The sequence below is a fragment of the Amblyomma americanum genome, chromosome 1 (assembly GCF_052857255.1).
Source record: "Amblyomma americanum isolate KBUSLIRL-KWMA chromosome 1, ASM5285725v1, whole genome shotgun sequence".
Lineage (NCBI taxonomy): Eukaryota > Metazoa > Arthropoda > Arachnida > Ixodida > Ixodidae > Amblyomma > Amblyomma americanum.
The window spans coordinates 461,713,341-461,733,542 of NC_135497.1; the positions used below are offsets into that span (position 1 = coordinate 461,713,341).

Genomic DNA, 20,202 nt, shown 5'->3' on the forward strand with positions numbered 1-20,202 from the left:
GAGCACATCGCTCATCGGAGACGAGGTCGTCTCTCATCTGAGACGGAAGGGCATTCAGCTGCGAAAGCGCAACGTGCCCCTCCAACTCGCGCGCGGAGAGGCGTGCTCCGGCGGTGATGCGCGTATTGTCGTGCGCTGGAATCAGCGTAAACGACGACACCGCTTCATTCACCTGCCTGAACTCACGGTCCCCGCCATTCTCGGACGAGATTTCTTGGCAAAATCAGGAATCGTAGTTGACATCGGCAACTGCGGCTACCGGGAAAGCCCGTTCATGCCACTCAAGCCGTTCGCTACCGCGCCCGCCGCGACTGATCGGATGTCTAAAGGCGCGCTCACAATAGCGGGAAGCTTCCCGCACCGGCACAGCGTCAACGTCGACGCTGCCTCGCAGCTCCTCAGAATGACTTCTTCTTCTTGTGGCTATGTGGGGGGAATGTGCTCGATTTCTGCCACCCATATCGCGGGGGCACAGCTTGGAGCGGGGATGGGGAAAGGGGATGTGGGGAGGGGGATGTCCGCTTGCAACGCGCGCTGGTGGTCCGTGGTGTCCAGGAAGGCAGGTCCCAGCAGCAGCAGTAGCCACAACTGGGGAGGGTGAACGGCACGCACTGGGAGTGGCGCGTGCACGTCGGGGGCTTGCAGGAGGCAGGCAGCTCATTTCCCCGGTCCGGCCGAAAGGCTGGGCGGAGGTGGGCGATGACTACAGCTCAGCCGGGTTGGCTGCAGGAGGCTACCATGTGGCAGCCGATGAGGACCGCGGGGTAAACTGCTACAGGGTAGCAGCGCGGAGGGGTGCGCTAAGGAAAACCGCCGTTTCCGGCGGCGCGCAGGAGCTGTGGTTACAGCTGGGGCGCCAGCGGGCTGGCGCACAAGGGACCGGCGGCCGTGTCCAGGATCTCGGGATGCGGGCCTGGTCGTACCGCCGGGGGGCTGCTTCAGGACAGCAGCAGGGGGATACCGCCATGGGAGACGGCGCGTCGGGGCCCCGCACTCCCGTTCAGGGCACAACGGCAGGTGTCGAGGTGGTGAACAAGCTGCCGCCAAAGTCATCAGCTGCGCCGACAGCTGGGGGTTTCCATGAAATATGGGCCGTGTTCTGGATCACGGGATGCGAGCCAGGCTTATAGCCGAGTGGCGAATCCCGTAGATTGTAGGAATTCCAGCAGCAGTCGGAAGGCCTCAGTCTGGCTGCGCTTTGGGTGCAGCAGGTCTTGGTCCGAGTAGGAGGGCAGCCCTAGGTTGCGGTACCCTGCAGTCATGTCACGCCGGGCGGCCTCTAGGTTCGGGCAGGCACAGAGGAGGTGGCCCAGAGTCTCGTCTGCCCCACAGAAGGAGCAGGCCGGGGACGGGGCTCTGCCATGTCGGTGTAGCCGGGCCTGTGTCCATGAGCAGCCCGTTCGTAGTCGCAGGATTAGGGCCCGTTCCCTCCGTGGCAGGCAGTCGGGTACCCGCATGAAGCGGACTCCTGAGGCCACGCGGGGATCGGGGTGGAGGGCCCGTACGGCCTGCCGAAGAGCAGGACGGGCGAAGTCCAGCTGCGTTACTTTTGAGGACACCGGGGAGCCATTGGTGTGGGCGGCTCCGGCCAGCTGATCCGCAGCCTCGTTCCCAGTGATGCCAACGTGTAAAGGCAGCCACTGGAGGGAGACCGGACGGCCAGCATCCTGGATGGCCATAAGTCGGGCCTTGAGGTTGGCCACCGTGTGCTGTCTGGGCTGGTGCTGGCGCAGCAGCTGGAGGGCTGCTCTTGAGTCGGTTAAGATGACTGCGGGCTGCTGTCCAGGCAGCAGGAGGAGCAGGTCTGCTGCCAGGTGGAGGCCCGCCAGTTCAGCCGCCGTGGAGTTGGCTGGGAACCGCAGGTGGCACGACAGTGCTGCACCTAAGGCCGGTGCTACGCAGGCCTCTGCGGCCTGGCCTGTTGCTGGAAGTACCGAGCCGTCGGTGTAGACCTGGAGATGTCCTCCCAGGGACTCCTGCAGCAGGGTGGCAGCAGTCTGCTGCAGGGCAGCAACAGGTGTACGGCGCCTACTGCAGCTCCGGATGTCCACCGAGATGGGAAGCGGCGGCCTTGTTGGTGGGGGCGGGAATGGTGCCTGGTTGACAGGGGGCCGAAGAGCCTGTGGAAAGTGCTATACAGGAGCCCCATGCGGGAGTCCGGTGCTCGGCGGAGCCGAGACAGGAGGGCCCTTCCGTCTGGAGCATGGTATAGGCGGTTCAGGAGCAGGAGGGACAGCGGCCAGGACCCTGCTTCCGCGTGAGTGGCAGCGATGGGGGAGATACGCGGGAGGCCCAGGCATTGCCGCAGGACGGAGCGGTGTCCAAGCTCTAGAGTCCGAAGGCGGGCAGGTGGCAGGGTCACCAGCGGGAGGGCATATGTCACTAGAGACGTGGCCGCTGCGTGGTAGAGGCGGAGGGCCCAGGAAGGAGAGCAGCCCTTGTCCCTGGCCTGGAGGCGCTGGACAGCCTGGTCGATTCGTCGTAGACGAGGCAGGAGGGCCCCCACCGCAGGAAGCCAGGTGAGGCGTCGGTCGATCAGGAGGCCGAGGTACTTCACCTGGTTCCGCCACGTGAGCCCATCCGCACCTAGCCGCAGGGTGGTGATGTGCGCCCGACGCCCTCTGGGGTGGTACAGCAGGGCCTCCGTCTTTGCCGGGGACACTGTGAGGCCGATGGACGATAGGTAGGCCTGTGCAGCATTCAGGGCCCTCTGGAGAGATGTACGCATAGAACGGATCCTCCTGGGTGTGCCCCTCACCCACAGGGCCACGTCGTCTGCATAGACAGAGCACCTCACCCGGTGGGAGGACCTGGATTTGAGGGAGGCTTGTAGTCCTGCCATGGCCAGGTTGAATAGGAATGGGCTCAGCACTGAGCCCTGTGGTACTCCTGCGGCGACGGGCCGTGGGGAGCTTAGTTGTCCGCCGACTCGAACCCGGAAGGTGCGGCCCTGGAGGAAGGCTTGGATAAACGCCAGCAGAGGGCCAGTGACTCCCAGGCGGCTCAGGGCCTCGTGGATCACACTGTGTGGGAGCGTGTCACGCTCACACTGCGCGCGTTTTCTCGCTGCGGTTGTCTTGGAATGTGGAGAGAGGAGGCGCTGAGGGAGGACCCCAACGAGCAGAAAGAGAAGGGGATAGTCACGTGACACTAGAGAAGACTGGAAAGCGCACCCTTTTCTCGCGTCGTCGTCTTGATCGTCTGCTAGCTCCCCTCCCGTCGCCCTGGCAAAGCAGCCGCCGAGTGCCCGGCCGGCCGGCCGGCCGGACGCGCGCAGCCTCCGCCTCCGCCGGCGGGGTCACTGAACTGGGACCGACGTCACGGTTCACGGTCGGCGCCCATTGGCTGTTCTCGTCAGGGGCACGGGAAAAATAGGTACCGAACCCATCGCTCCACGGGACGGCACAGCAGGCTGTCCGCGGGAGAAAAACCGGCTTGGGCGGGAAGCGGCACGCGGAAAACGCCCTGCGTTGCGCGTTTTCCCGCTAATTTGAGCGCGCCTTAACGCCGAAGGGGAGATGAGGAATGCCTCCCGAGCGAACAACGCTCCCCCCCAGCCGCTGGAGTCAGTAGCTGCGGCCTGTCCCCGACCCCGCGCCTTTTGTGCGGACAAGGACGACAAATTACACGGTCTCCTCGCGAACGCGGGTGACTTGACGGAGCGTGAGCGCGGCCGCATATTCTCCTTGTTAAGCGACTTCGAGGAGATATTTACGGACCGCCCCGGCTGCACGCAACTGGTGCAGCACCGCATCGAAAGAGGGGACGCACAGCCTTCGAAATCCAATCCCAGACCGGTCAGCCCCGCCAAACGGCAGGCGATTGACGCGGCGCTGCAAGAGCTGCTTGATGCGGGCATTGTTCGTCGCTCAACGAGTCCCTGGGGGTTCCCAGTCATACTCGTCACCAAAAAGGACGGTAGCTCGCGCTTGTGCGTGGACTACAGGCGATTGAATGCAGTCACGCAGAAAGATGCGTACCCCTTACAGAACTATGTTTTTGGCGCTTTATATTTTCTCAGCACGAAGCATAAAACCAAATTAAGAGGACTAATAACTTCATACCAGGTCTCGAATTTGAGGTTACCAATGCGTTAAATTATTGTTTCCACACTTCAGAAGTGTTTAAGCACAAATGTCAGTTAATTTATATTTTTGCAACAAATATGCCGCAACAGCACAAAAATTATTTCCTTACTCAATCTGCCATTGCGGAATTGCGAAAAACTGAAGGCCCTATTTTGTGAGGCACAAGAGAGAGTATGTTTTACGAGAACCAAAAAAAATAATCAAACAAACAGTCGCATTCGCCGTCAGTAGCTGAGTGAATAGAATGACGGTGTAGAAAGTCTTCTTGAACTCTTATTGTGTTCTTTCCTTACTTGTATTGATCTCGGTTGTATTTTTTCCACTGTATACTGGTGCAGCCTGTGGAATTTGCTACGGTGGTAAAGACCTCGTAAAGGGAAGGTGCAAGTCTTTTCCACAAGCGAGAAGTTGTCTTTTGCTTCAATTAAAGCGTTTCCGACCGACCGAGCGATCCAGCAAGCTAACGGTAATGAAATGTAGTAGAGTAAAAACCATATACTGATGCAAACGAAGTCTGCTATGCAACCAAGGTTCCGCCGGCCAAGAGTCAGGCCATGCACCATCAGCGCGAAATCCGCAAATGCTTTCAACGCTCTTTCGCTGCCAAGTCTCATTTCGAACAGCGGCTAGCAACATTACGCACAATTAGCGGTTCGCTGAGAGGTTACATTCATGGTGAAGGTAGCGCGAAAGACAGGATGCGGGCGCTATTTCGCTTCTAAATCTTCATAGGAAGAACACCGAAATATAAACTCACCTCGTGAAAAATTTCTGAAAAGAAACAGAGGAAAGATGGCGATCAACACGATAACACCAATAGCGCTGGGCAAGATATTCAATTGAGGAGGAAGGCTCAGTAACAATAGACATGGTGCACCATCTAGAACACAATCTCTGCCGCCGCTGTGGCTCAGTGGTTATGGCGCTCGGCTGCTGACCAGAAAGACGCTGCTTCGATCGCGGTGCGGTGGTCGAATTTCGATGCAGGCGAAATTCGAGAGGACCGTGTACTGTGCGATGTCAGTGCACGTTAAAGAACACCATGTGGTCAAAATTTTCGAAGCCCTTCACTACTATTTATTTATTTATTTCATTTACCCCAGGGCTAGAGGCATTACATAGGAGAGTGGTTACAAAAAAATAAAAAGAGACAACATACAAAGTAGCAAAGAAATTAGTAATACAGAAATGAAGGCTCCTAGTCATACAATATTATCTAATGGGTTATTGATGTGCTGATTATTAGAATACAATAAAGTACATACAGTGCATCAATTCAGGAAAAGAAACATTTTTTTAATGCAACAAAGAGAATCAGATGGCCAACTTATACAATGTTATAAAATATAAGATACGTACTGTGCAGCAATACAGTGAAAAAAAAATGGCAGTGCAACAAGAAAAAAGAATAAAAGAATCAGGTGCTCTTATTTATACAGTGTTCTCTAAAGCGGTCTTGAAGTGTTTGTTGTCATCAGTGGTAGCGGTTGATGCGGGAAGGTGATTTCACTCAACAGCTGTGTGCGGGATGAATATCTTAAACATGGCATTGGTTTTGCATTATGGAATTCCGACTTGTTACTGTGATCTAACCTTGATGAAATGTATTGGGGAGGGGAGATCAGTTCGTCGCGAAGGGAGGGATGAAGAAATATCCTGTGAAAAATTGAAAGTCTAAGGGCTTTACGGCGAGATGCTAACGATGACAAGCTGATATTTAGTTTCATTGCAGAAATGCTGGCAGTTCGGTTAAAATTGCAAAGAATATAACGAAAAGAATTCTTTTGTACCATTTCTAATGAGTGATTTAGGTTTTGTTGAAAGGGATCCCAAACTGCTGTGACATTCCTTGTGTGTGCTACGAGGTACATTCCTTGTGTGTGCTACGAGGTTCCGCGTTCGACGGCGCGGCGTAGACGGAGACCCAGATGACAGCGGCATCATCAATTACCCAGCCATGCTCTTTGAGTGACGACCAGAACGAAGGGACCCGCCGCCGTGACAGCGGCATCATCAATTACCCAGCCATGCTCTTTGAGTGACGACCAGAACGAAGGGACCCGCTGCCGTCGCCGCGGGGAAACGGGCTTATCCTCCCCAATTGGCGTGGCGGTTCCAGGGGCGGCCCTCGCGAGCACATTCCAGGACAAGGGAACTGTCAGCGGGCCAGAGCGCGCCTTACCTTGAGGAGCGAGTGTCAGTTGATGGATGGAGAATGGAGGCCGGTGACCCGCGGGAACTGTCAGCGGGCCAGAGCGCGCCTTACCACAGCCGACGCTATGCGCTACCTCGAAGACAACATTCTTTCCCTCGGACTCAACACGTGAGGGGGGCGAGACAATAAGGGCGGTGGTATGTTTGTGCGCCCAAGTGAAAGCCCTACCCCCCTCCTTCCCCTCCGGCGTGGGCGTCCTCACCCTAGGGGGTGTGGAGAAGAGGATATAAAAATCGAGAAGCAGTACGGAAGAATGACGATCAGGACGAGATCATTCGCCAAGAGGGCCTTCAGCGCCGAAGCCCGACGGCGTGCAGCTTCTGCCAGCAACCGCTCGAGCCCAACTCCGGAGCCACTCCATCGCCCCCATGAAGTCGTCGGCACGTAAGCTCGGACGCCCCAGCCTCTGAATCTTAATCATGTGTAATTATTGAATATACCTGTTTGTTTAAACTGAGCCATACGGTGTCTCTTTGCCTCTCCGTCCCGTGTGGACCTGCGCATTATGGGGGTCATCACACTGGTGTCAGAAGTGGGGTCTCAAAAGCAAATGTCCTCTGAATGCTGCGACATTCATGACTTCAAAATTGTAATCAAAAGGGAATCACGGGACTGATTGTGGGACTTTTACCCCCATTTGAGAGGCTTGAGGCACCGGAGGGCTTGAAAAAAAAATGTCTTTATCTGAGGGAGCTCCCACTCCACAGCCGTCGCTCGGAGCAAGCATGCTGGCATTAGGAAGCGTCACTCCGACGTTTACGGGAGATAAGACAGGGGTTCCAATCTGCGATTTCTTTTCCATGCTAGGAGAGATTGGGAAAATGGGGGGATGGTCCGATGCTCAAATGCTGGGAATGGCGAGGTGTAAGATGGCAGGAGCTGCTCATGATTTTGCATGGCGAGACGAAAAAGTAAAATCCACAAAATCATTTGCGGAATTTAAGAAGCTCGCGTTTGAGCATTTTGACACTGAACCACGTCACGTGCGAGTACAGAGGTTCCGTGACGCCGGACAGATGGTAGGGGAGGACGTGCGAACGTTTGCGTCGCGGCTTCAGCGCTTAGCGCGCGATACGTTAAGCAGGGAGGAGGAAGGAGACCAGCTTAAGAAGAAATACGCGGAGGATATACTTAAAGAGGAAATGACCGCTTTGTTCGTGGCTGGTCTGCAAGACCCCGTGCACCGGTTCGTGCTCTCGCGCAAGCCGAGCAATTTCGACCAAGCCGTGGAGGCCGCATTGGATGAGGAACAAAATGAGGCGTTAACGACAGCCGCAGCGAGAGTACGCGTCATAGAGAGAGCGGTGCTCAACCCTGAGGTTGCTCTCTTGACAGAGCGGTTAGATCGCTTAGAACAGCTGCTATCTCAGCAGGTAGAACGCCAGGTTGAAGCGCGCGCTCAACAGCGCCCATTCGCTGGAAACCGGAGACCGCCACAAAGCTACAGGCGCGGTATGCGAGAGTTTGAAGAAATCGTATGCTTCGCTTGCCAGGGTCGCGGACACATCGCCAGGTTCTGCCAAAACGTGCGCCGTGGGGAGCCACAAAGAGAAGCAGGCGAGACACGCCCTAAGCAAGCCTACAGCGGGGCTCCAGATACCGAGACAAAAAACTAGATAGTCCTCCCCAGCCTGAGGAGCGTGGGGAGGGAGCAGTGGATGATGAGGTGGTGGTAGTTTGTGTGGCCGACGAGGCATGCCCTGTTGTGCGTTGCAAGTTAAATGGTTGTTGCATAGAATTGTTGATAGATACGGGGTCAAAGGTGACATTGCTTAAGGAGAGCAGTTTTAACACGCTTCGAAGGAAGGGGGACCGCGAGGTGTTGGAAGCGTCTGGTGGTATGGCAACCAAATTTGTAGGCATAACGGGGGATCCTCTTGGCATAAGTGGACTCTACCGGTTACACTTCTCTCTCGGCGGAATTGCATTGGAGCACCCCTGCTACGTATGCTCGGACACGGTGTCTCTGCCAAACGGAGTGTCAGGTATATTAGGGCAGGATTTTTTGAGAAAAGGGAAGGTAGTAGTCTCATTCTCTGAGGAAGAGGTTAATGCGGGCGGATCAAAAGTTCCGTTTTTGAACAGGAGAGGGGCTAAGATTCGCGTTACCGATATTGACACCCGTCAAACAGTGGGATCATTGGAGAAGGTATATTCGCGGGTTGCCGTCAGGCTGATCGATGAGGCGGTCGTCCTTCCTTGGTCGGAGCACATTTTGTACGCGTTTGTGCCTTCAGATGCAGAGAGCGGCGCCGTGGGAGTGCTTGAGCCGGTCGACTCTCTCAGCAATGGCCTGAAGGCAGCCGCGTGCCTCGTGACAGTTAATGACGCCCACAGAGTGCCCCTACGGGTGGTTAACTGTAGCCAGCAGCCACTGAGCCTTCCCAAGAACAAAACATTGGCTTTCTTCATCTCTGCGATAGAGAAACGTGAGCCCACCGATACGGTACTCGCAACTGTAGAGAATGCTAGTCCTTCGGCTGCTCCAAAGGTGTCGTTCGATCTTTCTCACGTAAAATCCAGGGAGAGGGAGGCTCTGGCTGGTTTGCTGAACGACTACTCGGAGGTATTCGCCGCGTCCAACCTGGATTTGGGCTGCTGTGGCGTTATAAAGCACAGGATAGAAACCGGCACTTCATCGCCCGTTTACCAGCGTGCGTACAGGATTCCTTACTCCCAACGTGAGGAGATAGAGCGGCAGGTGCAGGATCTGATTGATCGCGGCATTGTCGAACACTCAAAGTCACCCTGGGGAGCACCAGCACTATTGGTGGAAAAGCCAGATGGCTCGTATCGATTGGTAGTGGACTACCGCAAACTAAATGCCGTAACTCGCATCGATCCATACCCCATCCCCAATATACAGGAGATGCTTTCTCAGCTGGGCTCTGCCAGGTACTTCACGGTAGTGTACATGGCGGCGGGATTCTGGCAGATAGCAATGGATCCGGCAGATGCCGAGAAAACGGCATTCAACACGCCCTCAGGGCACTATGAATGGAAAAGAATGCCGATGGGTCTGGCCAACAGCCCTGCTGTCTGGCAGAGAACCGCTGATGTTATCCTGGCAGGTCTTCTGGGGAGGCTGTGCTTCGTGTATATGGATGACATTATCATATACAGTGACAGTTTTGATAACCATTTGCGCGATATTGAGCAGGTTTTGGTGCGACTAAGAGCAGCGGGTCTCAAGCTGAAGCCCTCTAAGTGCCAATTCCTCAAAAACGAGGTGAAATACCTCGGGCACGTTGTTTCAGCTGACGGCGTGCGACCGGACCCTGAGAAACTAAGGTGTGTCTCGGATTTTCCATCCCCGACTAGCGTCCGCCAGGTCCGGCAGTTTCTCGGCCTGATCGGTTACTACCGAAGGCACATAGAGAAGTTCGCCAAGCTCGCTAAGCCGCTCACCGCCTTAACAGCCAAAAATGTCGCCTTTCGCTGGGACGAAAACGCGGAGAATGCTTTTGGGGCCCTGAAAAGGAAGCTAATGAGTGCACCGCTGTTGCGCCACCCGGATTTTAATTTGCCCTTCGTTATGGCCACAGATGCGTCAAAGTTCGCAGTTGGTGCCGTGCTATCTCAGGTTATCGAGGGCCAAGAACATCCCGTTGCTTTTGCTAGCCGACAGCTGAGCCCCACAGAGCAAAAGTACGGAGCTACGGAAAGGGAGTGCCTCGCCGTTGTCTGGGCAGTAAAGCACTTCAGATGCTACCTTTACGGCCGCAAATTCAAGCTAGTCACAGACTGCCATCCTCTGAAATGGGTGATGAGTGTCAGGGACCCTAGCTCGCGACTCGCTAGATGGATTCTACACCTGCAGGAATACTGCTTTGAAGTTGAGCACAAGTCAGGAAAGACACATCTGAATGCTGATGCACTCAGCCGCACAGCTGCCGTGGCAGCTATAGATGAGTTTGTCCCCGTAGTCGACCCCGCCGAATTACGCACAGAGCAGTGCAAAGATCCTGACCTGAAGCGAATAATCGAAAGCTTAGAGGGCGCACCGTCTCACCCCGAACAGCTAGGTTATTTCATTGACAAAGACGGCACCCTGTGTCGGCGCACGAGGCCAACCAGGAAAGGGAGACCAGAGAAAACCGCTTGGGAGAGAGTCGTCATACCTCGGTCGTGGACAGAAAGGGTTCTTCGCGCGTTTCACGATGCGCCATGCGCCGGTCATTTTGGCGTAGCGAAGACACGCAGGCGTGTGGAGCGTTTGTACTTTTGGAGTGGCATGCGACAGGATGTTAGAGACTACTGTGCGAAGTGTCATTCCTGTCTCGAAAGAAAAACACCCAAGGGACGAAGACCAGCTCCAATTCAGCCGTTCTCTGAGGTTTCGGCTCCCTTCGAGCGGACAGGTATGGACATAATGGGCCCATTGCCCACGACCACTTCCGGAAACAGGTACATTTTAGTATTTGTCGATCACCTTTCAAAATACGCGGAAGCGGTAGCACTCCCAGATCAGAAGGCAGACACGGTTGCAAGAGCATTTGTCGAACAGATCGTGCTCCGACATGGACCCCCGAGGCAACTCTTGACAGATCGGGGAACGAACTTCGTGTCGCAGCTAATGAGGAGAGTTTGCGAGCTGCTTAAGATCGCTAAGAAGCAGACAACACCGTACCATCCGGCTTGCAACGGCGCGGTGGAGCGACTGAACCAAACCGTGGCCGGGTTCCTGTCGCATTTTGTTTCGCGCGACCAGCGGGACTGGGACTTGTGGCTCCCGTATGCAATGTTTGCCTACAATTCCGCAGCACACGAGAGCACGGGCGAATCGCCATTCTTTCTTCTCTACGGCCGAGACCCGGACCAGCCTAGTGAAGTGCCAGAGGGCCCCCGTCGTGTCCCATACGCTTCACTGGACGACTATAAGGTTGAGCTAGAATCGCGCTTGCAAGTGGCGAGGGACATCGCAAAGGAGGCCTTAAAGAAAGCGGCGAAGCGCAGGAAGGAGGTGCACGATCGCAGTGCTAGAGACGCGCCGTTTAATGTGGGGGACAGCGTGTACATTGAAAACTGCCAAAGGCAGATTGGGCTAGCTCGTAAGTTCCAGACGAAGTGGAGAGGACCGTGCGAGGTTGTCGAGAAGCTTTCTCCGGTAAACTTCAGAGTCCGAGACGTAAACCGGCGCTTGATAAGGATACACGCAAATCGCCTCAAGTCGGCACCGGTTCAGTATTCACGAAATGAGGAAAGGGAAAGCGCGGATTTTGATGGGGACAGAAGTGAAGCGGAGCGCGCAGATAGTTCGCAAGAAACGCCCTCTCCTGCATTTGTTCGGCAGGCTCCAGAGGTAACGGCCGGAATGCCACCGGATTTACTTCATGCATTGCTAGAAGAAGAATCGCGCGAGGTTGCCGCGCAGATAACGCCAGGAGAGGCTCCTGCCACGAGCCCTCGCGAGTCCCAAAGCAGACAAAGGGTCACAGACTTACTTAGTATGACTCATGAAGGCCGATATCCGCTGCGAAATCGGAAAGCTAAGTCGGACTAATGGCGTAAAGAGAGCGGAGTTTTGAACTGGTTAGAATTGTGTAATGCCACAGCTCATAACATTGCTATGTGCTTATGTGTTAAGTTATCGGAGTTGGTAGTTAAACCTTTCTGTCATTAAGTAACACCTTCACAGGAGAGCATGCGAAGCGCATGCAGAACCTGCCCTACTTCCTTTCGTTATCTATATTTTTGTCTGTGCCGTGATCGTGGTAGAAGTGGGAGCTCCTTTGTAACTGTGGTAAATTTATTTCGTCCAGTTTGGACTAGAAAGGAGAGGCTTGGGTGCTGAGTTTCATGTTTATCTGTAAAAGAAGATCAGTGCTGCCCCTGGAGACGCCAGTTATGACAGCGGAGGCATATGGTGTTGTGCAGTGGTGTTGAGTGCAGCGAAAAGTGTTTTGTCGGACGCACTGTGCGAGGCGATTCAGAAAGACAAGGGGAGCTGCGTGGACTCAAATGTTCGGAGAACATTCTTCTGGAGGGTGAGCGAGTGTGACATTCCTTGTGTGTGCTACGAGGTACATTCCTTGTGTGTGCTACGAGGTACATTCCTTGTGTGTGCTACGAGGTACATTCCTTGTGTGTGCTACGAGGTTCCGCGTTCGACGGCGCGGCGTAGACGGAGACCCAGATGACAGCGGCATCATCAATTACCCAGCCATGCTCTTTGAGTGACGACCAGAACGAAGGGACCCGCCGCCGTGACAGCGGCATCATCAATTACCCAGCTATGCTCTTTGAGTGACGACCAGAACAAAGGGACCCGCCGCCGTCGCCGCGGGGAAACGGGCTTATCCTCCCCAATTGGCGTGGCGGTTCCAGGGGCGGCCCTCGCGAGCACATTCCAGGAAGGGGGAACTGTCAGCGGGCCAGAGCGCGCCTTACCTTGAGGAGCGAGTGTCAGTTGATGGATGGAGAATGGAGGCCGGTGACCCGCGGGAACTGTCAGCGGGCCAGAGCGCGCCTTACCACAGCCGACGCTATGCGCTACCTCGAAGACAACATTCTTTCCCTCGGACTCAACACGTGAGGGGGGCGAGACAATAAGTGCGGTGGTATGTTTGTGCGCCCAAGTGAAAGCCCTAGCCCCCCCTCCTTCCCCTCCGGCGTGGGCGTCCTCACCCTAGGGGGTGTGGAGAAGAGGATATAAAAATCGAGAAGCAGTACGGAAGAAGGACGCTCAGGACGAGATCGTTCGCCAAGAGGGCCTTCAGCGCCGAAGCCCGACGGCGTGCAGCTTCTGCCAGCAACCGCTCGAGCCCAACTCCGGAGCCACTCCATCGCCCCCATGAAGTCGTCGGCACGTAAGCTCGGACGCCCCAGCCTCTGAATCTTAATCATGTGTAATTATTGAATATACCTGTTTGTTTAAACTGAGCCATACGGTGTCTCTTTGCCTCTCCGTCCCGTGTGGACCTGCGCATTATGGGGGTCATCACACTGCTGCAGCATACTCGAGCTTTGAGCGGATCAGTGACTTATATAACAATAGTTTTAATGATGAAGGTGCCTTAGAGAAATTACGTTTTAGATATCCCAGCATGCGATTAGCATTATTAATTACGAAAGAAATGTAAATGGACCAAGAGAGGTTGCTAGTAATATGAGCACCAGGATATTTGTAAGATGAAACAGGATATAGAGGGACATTGTTAAAGTGGTAAGAAGGTAGCTGAATAGAAGTTCTTGACACATCCAGAAATTTACATTTTTTAATGTTTAATTCCATTGACCATGATTGGCACCAAATAGAGATAGCGTTAAGGTCTGCTTGAAGATAAGATATGCCATTGTCACTTATTATTTCCCTAAGATCACGCAATCATCAGGGAATAAGTGAATATTAGAGGAAACAAAATAGGGTAGATCATGATTGAAAATTAAAAAAAGAAGAGGACCAAGTACAGACCCTTGAGGTACGCCAGAATGTACTCTATTAGGCTGCGAGGTTGAGTCATTAGCATAAACAAATTGTGCACGGTTAAAAATAAGGCACTCGAGCCAAAGAAGCAGCTTGGGATCGACGTTAAGTCGATTAAACTTAAACAGAAGATTATGACACACTTTATCAAACGCTTTCGAAAAATTTGAAAATATACAGTCGGAAAGTGAACAGCGGTCAAGGACGACGTTTAGCTTCTGCGTAAATGTTACTAGTTGTGTTTCACATGAATATGTCTTGCGGAAACCATTTTGCGCAGTTGAAAAAAATGAATTAGCTTCGAGAAAGCTAGGAAGATTTGAGGCAAGTACATGCTCGGGAATTTTACATGGAATGCAAGTGAGCGAAATAGGACAGTAATTATAAGGACAATGCTTGTCACCTAATTTAAGGAGGGGGATCACCTTCCCGGCCTTCCATTCAGCAGGCAAGGAACCTTTTTCGAGCGACTGCTGGAAAATCGTTGCTAAAACAATTGAAGAATAACTGCTCTTGTTTTCAAAATTTTCGCATTGTAGAAATTGTGCCCAGGAGTGGAAGATGGTTTTAGAGATGAAAATATTGATTCGACGCCTGCTGCTTTAATGGTTATGGGAAACATTGTGGGTAATCGTTGACGTCCGTGGACGGCTTCTTTCGTAGCCTAACATGCCTTGGGACATTAAAGCCCTATATACCAAACCAAGAACACATCGCTGTCACAATAAAGGAACACCAGAAGTAAACTACTTCGACCTGTGTTCTAGATATGGTTGTTCATTTGCAATCACAGCAACTTATGGTGTGCTTGTACGAGATTCTCCCTGCGTACAGAAATGCGAAAAGCCTCGATAATCTCGCTTGAAAGTGGCACCTTATGTTTTACTAAAAATTCTGCTTGTTCATAAAGTGGGCTACAACCTTTGCATTTCTGGCAGTGGCTAACCAGATGTAATGACATCTTGAGTGCGATTTTTTATGCTCTTTTAGACACACGTTCAGGCAACGCTTGGTTTTACTTATGTTGGTCTCGGTACAAGAAACCGGGCGTTCGTACACCATACCCGATTTTTAACGAACGAACCCTCACCAATGACACGTTTTACATAATTTCTATTTTGTCGCTTCCTCTGCTTCTCACACCGAAAACTTTCGATGGCTTCTTTGGGGCAAAAAACTACATGCACTTTACCGCGGCGGGCCACATTGCTGAGAATGTGCAAAAACCGGTGTTCGTACTTCAGGGCCACTATTTTCTTTTTGTCATGTAATTATTTTCGACATTCCCATGGATTTCCTTTTGAAAGTTTTTCGCAAGCAGATCTCATTGCGTTGTCGAGAGAGCCTCATCTGGAATCGCTCACAGGATCCAAGACTTCCCACCTGGTTGTCCAGTGCTGGGAATGCAAGATTTTAGTCTCCTGTATGAGCAAGGAGATGTTTTATTAAGGCATACAGGACGACTTTCACGGTAGATTACCGAGGCATGCTACGTTTCTACGCAGGGAGAGTCTTATACATGCAAGTTATGAGTTCGTCTGACCGCGAAATGACTAACATATATATTTATTTAAAACAGCACGAAGGACGGGACACAAGGACGAAGATAGTACGAGCGATATGAACGTTCGCCAACAAGTTCAATTCATAGCACTTGTGTGACATATCTTTTCGGTCCCTGCATCTTCCACTTTTTCTTTTTAGAAAATTTTCACGAGGTGCGTATATATCCTGTGCTCTTCCAATAAAGATTTAGCGTCGAAGTCTCCTGTCTCGTCTTGCTTTTTCTTTCGTGCTTGTGTTTCGCGCTACACTCACCATGAATCCGATTTAACTCGCACAATTTTCCACCTTACTACTGATAGGTTAGTTTAACTATCTTAGAATGGCCGAGGAGACAATATCACGCAAAAGATTGTTAAACGTTGGGCAGGAAATTCAGATTCAAATTCTGACGTGAGCTCTATACACTCGCCGTTTCAACACGAATTAGCCCTTCGCTTTCAAGGTATTTGGCAAGCTATGCAACAAGCTTCATCCGTTACTCGCGCAAGCGAGCGTCGCGTCTTCATGCAGAAATTGTGTGTTGTCCCCCAGCACGCCGTGGGAAGTGACGCGTCAAATTTTGGCCATTTTTGCGCGCTCTCTGAACGCCTAAATGAGCCGGTGCGAGCCCGAGGATGTCGCGCTGGTCAGTGTAAAGCGCCGCCCGGGTAACCACCGGGCTCGCCTGTGGGATGCAGCCTCCAGCAGTCCGCAGTTTGAAGCAGCGCAGAGGCTCATGTTCGGTTGCTAGCCATGCGGCGGAAAATTCTCCATCTCATGCTGTCTATAGTCTTGATGAGAGGTGCTCCCGTGACCGCTCTGCAGGTCGAGGTGGATGAGGTTCGGGGCCAGATCCTTACCGTAGGTACTAGGGCGCGGGAAACGTGGCTGATTTGAGCACACTCAGGTCGGAGAAGTCATGTCCGGGGGGGGGGGGGGGGCTGTACCCAAAAAAAAGAGCACGCAGTTCCAGGAACGTAAGAGGGGGCTTTAAAGAGCCTTTTAGCAAAAGCCAAGAAGACAACTGCTTTTGAATTACCAGACGCTGACCCTGTGACTGACAACAGACGAACGACTTTTATTGCGGGGCGCTTCCTCTTGAACTCCGCGTGCCTAGCCAATGTAGTTAGACGACCACAGCGTAACGCGCTACATATCGATGCACCTTTCGTCCAGCAACGAAAGCAGAGCACAAAGAGTATAGTAGAGAGAAACACACATATGAATGAAGTCTAGGGTAATTGTTGAAAGTCTTGAGAGCATTTACTCAAGCCTGGATTGGGCACGCCTGATGCGGTGCGATCTGCGCAGATTTCCCGAATCGTCAGCCGTATCGGGTGCTTATTCTTGACTTGATTTCATTATCATCCGACTCGTATGAACTGTACTGGGTCGTCGGCTCATGTGGAATACTCCGATCTGGTAAGTTGTGCGCCGAAGTTAGCTACCGTGCTGTAGTAGTTTTCCCTTCCTCACCATTACGCTCATGCTCCGCCGAACTTAGGTATAGCGCTGGAGATATAAATATCACTTGGCTCCGCCCCTCATGCTCTGCGTTCGCGTCTCTTTGCAGAAATTCCTCTCTTGTTTTCTGATGCATGACCGGTTAAGCCGTATTGTGTTGCGGTCTTCAGTCCTCAGCAGACAGGATCGTGGAGCTACATGATCTTGAACTGTTGCCTTCGTTGTCCATCGGGAGTCACCCTGAAAGCGCACCACGCCTCCCCTTGAGAGGACAGGAAGTGAAGTGGTTGGCCTAGGTTTTTCTACGTGCTTCTTGACATTCAGTGTAGGCTCAACCCCAAAATCAGGTTGTGAGTCACCTGCATGACGTTTAATAGCATGTAGTTTGTTATCTTTTTCATCTTTCTATTCACTTTCCTACACTTCAGTTATACTGAGTTTGCTACACTGTGTGAAGTCTGGATCAGTAATCTGCGTAATATACCCTATATATTTGGTTGAAGATGCTAAAGCCTTGTCTGCTTCTTCATTCTCACGTCTTCTGCACTGGCTAGGCACCCAAAAAGATGTCCTTTCGCGGTCTCCGATTCAAGGATCTCAGGATACATTTTGACAAAATGTGAAGTGGCATTCACACTTCTACAGGCACCCAGAAGGGCTTAGTTGAGACCATGGTACAAGATATTCCGGGTGTCTCAGCTAACGTTAGCAAAAGATTAAAAATATATCGATGCACAGAGGATGGAGGTCGTTTCAAACATGTTGTCGACCGCGGTATGTAGTAAGTCACAGTATTTTTGTATTCTGCTCAAATGAGAAATTGAAATAAATATAGGAAGAACTTTCTAGCTATCTTCCAGCGAAGCATCACAAAAGCGTCAAATTCATCAGTTTTTTGTTTTGATGTGTGCAATAGATTAGTTTTTTTTGTTGAAAAAAAAAACGCGTGAATTATGACAAAAATTTCGCGTAACCAAGCGCTCGCGCGCCGAGGTAAGCAGGGCTTTTAAATGCCTAATTCGTGAACCAGGCTGTTTTCGATGGTGCCGCGAATGTGACGGGGAGAAAAAAATAGAGAAGACGCTGACGACGAAATGGAAAGTAACCCCTTTGATCAGCGCCCGTTTGCACGGACGTTCCTATCTGACATACGTTCACGATCATCGATTTGGATAAGGTGAAGCCAGTCCTCAGCCTAGCTGAGTTGACATAGCTCGTCTTATCTAGGGAATCTAGGCAGGATCAGAGTTTGTGTGGCATGAATGCGTAGAATTCAACATTGTCCTATGCAATAACGCAGCATTTACAAAATAAGGTGGTTTTGTCTTGAAAGTGAGAATCAGAACCACGCAATCGCTCACACCATTGACGAGCAAATTTTTATTTTATTTTTTTATCACCTACTGCGGACCAAATACGGTGCAAACATGAGAGGCACAGTACAAAACAATGTAGTACAACTTCCACCTTGAATAGCATAAAAAAGCATAAATGACAATGGAACAAGTACTAAAAAAAGGACGACCAACACATATACAACGCTAAATAGGAACAGGAGGAAAGAAGCAACACGCAGTGTCTACCACATTGCGCGTCACAGGCAGCGCCAACCGACGGTTGAAATTACTCAGGGGAAGAAAGCAAAGGAAAATCATTAGGCAGTGCCTTCCAATAAGTAATCGTATTAAGAGAAAATGAATACTTATAGGCATTCGTGCCAGTAAAAATGGGCTCAATGTAGTGTTCATGCTTGTGACGAGATTTCTTAGATGACTGTTGAGTTATGTAATCCTGGAGGTTTATGCCTAGATTTGAAAAATACAAACGACCAAGAAATTTATTTCGAGCCGTTTTTCTTCGTTCTCATAAACATTCGAGCTTTGCTTCATAGAACATAGCAGGTGGAAAGTCCCGGCATTTGTAGCGGATGTATATAAGACGGAATCAACTGACGGGCTAGTTGGATTTCCATGGTGATCTATCAGCGCAAGAAGACGCGGATGAAGGAACACAGAACAAAGACAAACGGGCGCTGAACTGCAACTTTATTTTGGAAAAACGGAAAAGCCTTACAAATATACCCTCAGAGCCACCGCCCACCAGGAAAAAACTCGGGAAATTAAAGCACGTGTCAATCATCAGGATCAAAACGGCACGAACAAAGAGGCGAAATATACAGACGAACAGATAACAAGCCAACCCCAGATGGATGAAAAAACAAGCAGCGCGAATAAGTTGCGCCAAGGAATGTTTACTCCTCTCTTTTTCCACATAAAAAATAAAGGTGCTAATAAAATGCGATACTAAAAAACGCGCCCATAAAAGTGAAACACAAAACAAGAAAATACACAATATGGAAGTACTAAGACCATGGATTTGATGAAACGTGATGCACTTGAAAGCCAACAAGTAATACATGGCTATAAAAAGTCGAGGTGCACGACAAAATGCGTTAAAAACCAAAAAATGCACCTGCCAGCAAGCATGTCAATAAAAGCAAAAAAATAGAGACCGGACCTTAAAAATGCTTCAAGGTAAAAACTAAGCAAACGTAACATGGAAGCAGTGGCAGCCAACAATGAACACAGCTATACAATAAAAAATCGAGGCAAATGACAAGAAGTGACGACAGAGAAGCTAAAATATTAATGCTAGAGGGGTAAGACAAGGCATAGTTCTATGTACAAAGGTTAGCGCAAAATAAGACACAATCACAAGAAAGGTGGACAAGACGGTCTGCATGCTGACTTCAAGGGTCGCAAAAAACCGTGCTCTCGACTTCCGAGACGCGCTTGCGCAGATTGTGGACCTCCGTCAGATTCTGTTTGTTGGCCAGTACCAAGTGAGCCACGTTTGAATGGTTACCTTCGAGAGCAGTTCCTCAAAGCAGAAGCTTATTGACAAAGCAGAGTTCCACGTCAAGGGCCTAAAACGTATCATGTTTGACCCGGACACCAAGAACGTGAAGCTTAAGCTTCTTTGGTTCTCCCGCTATATGGAGCACCGGAGGATAGTGGAAGCTTTGGAGTCTTTTGGAACTGTACAAACTATCGAGCGTGAGAAGTGACGGTGCCCCGGAATAGAGCTGGTGGAAACAGCTAACCGTGAAATCTCGCTCACGCTCAAGGACGGAGTGTCAGCAAGTACATTACCTCACACCCTCTACGTTTTCGGGGTACAAGCGTTAGTTGTGATCCCAGGCAGGCCTCCGCTGTGTGTTTGTTGTAACCGTGTGGGCCATGTACGGCGTCAGTGTCGTACGCCTCGATGCGCCCAGTGCCAACGCTTTGGGCACAGAGTAGACAATTGTGTTATGAGTTATGCTGATAGGTTACGCCAAGGCAACTGGGCACATGAGGATGAAGTTGTGTCAGAGCACGTTATGGATATGTCGGATGTTGTGGAAGCGTCGGGTGAACTGAGTCATGAGCTCCAAACAAATGACGGACCAAAGGGTTCTGCAC

The 20,202-nt window shown here is 51.5% G+C and overlaps 1 protein-coding gene across 1 annotated transcript; it reads right to left on the reverse strand.

The window, feature by feature from the left end:
• Positions 1-1,124: 1,124 nt before the first annotated feature.
• LOC144126120 (uncharacterized) lies at positions 1,125-16,012 on the reverse strand. The gene is made up of 3 exons (XM_077660082.1): positions 15,960-16,012; positions 2,363-3,023; positions 1,125-2,096 (listed from the first exon to the last, which is right to left on the reverse strand). Exons 1-3 carry the CDS (start codon positions 16,010-16,012, stop codon positions 1,125-1,127), a joined length of 1,686 nt encoding a protein of 561 aa, XP_077516208.1.
• Between the last annotated feature and the right edge of the window lie 4,190 nt (positions 16,013-20,202).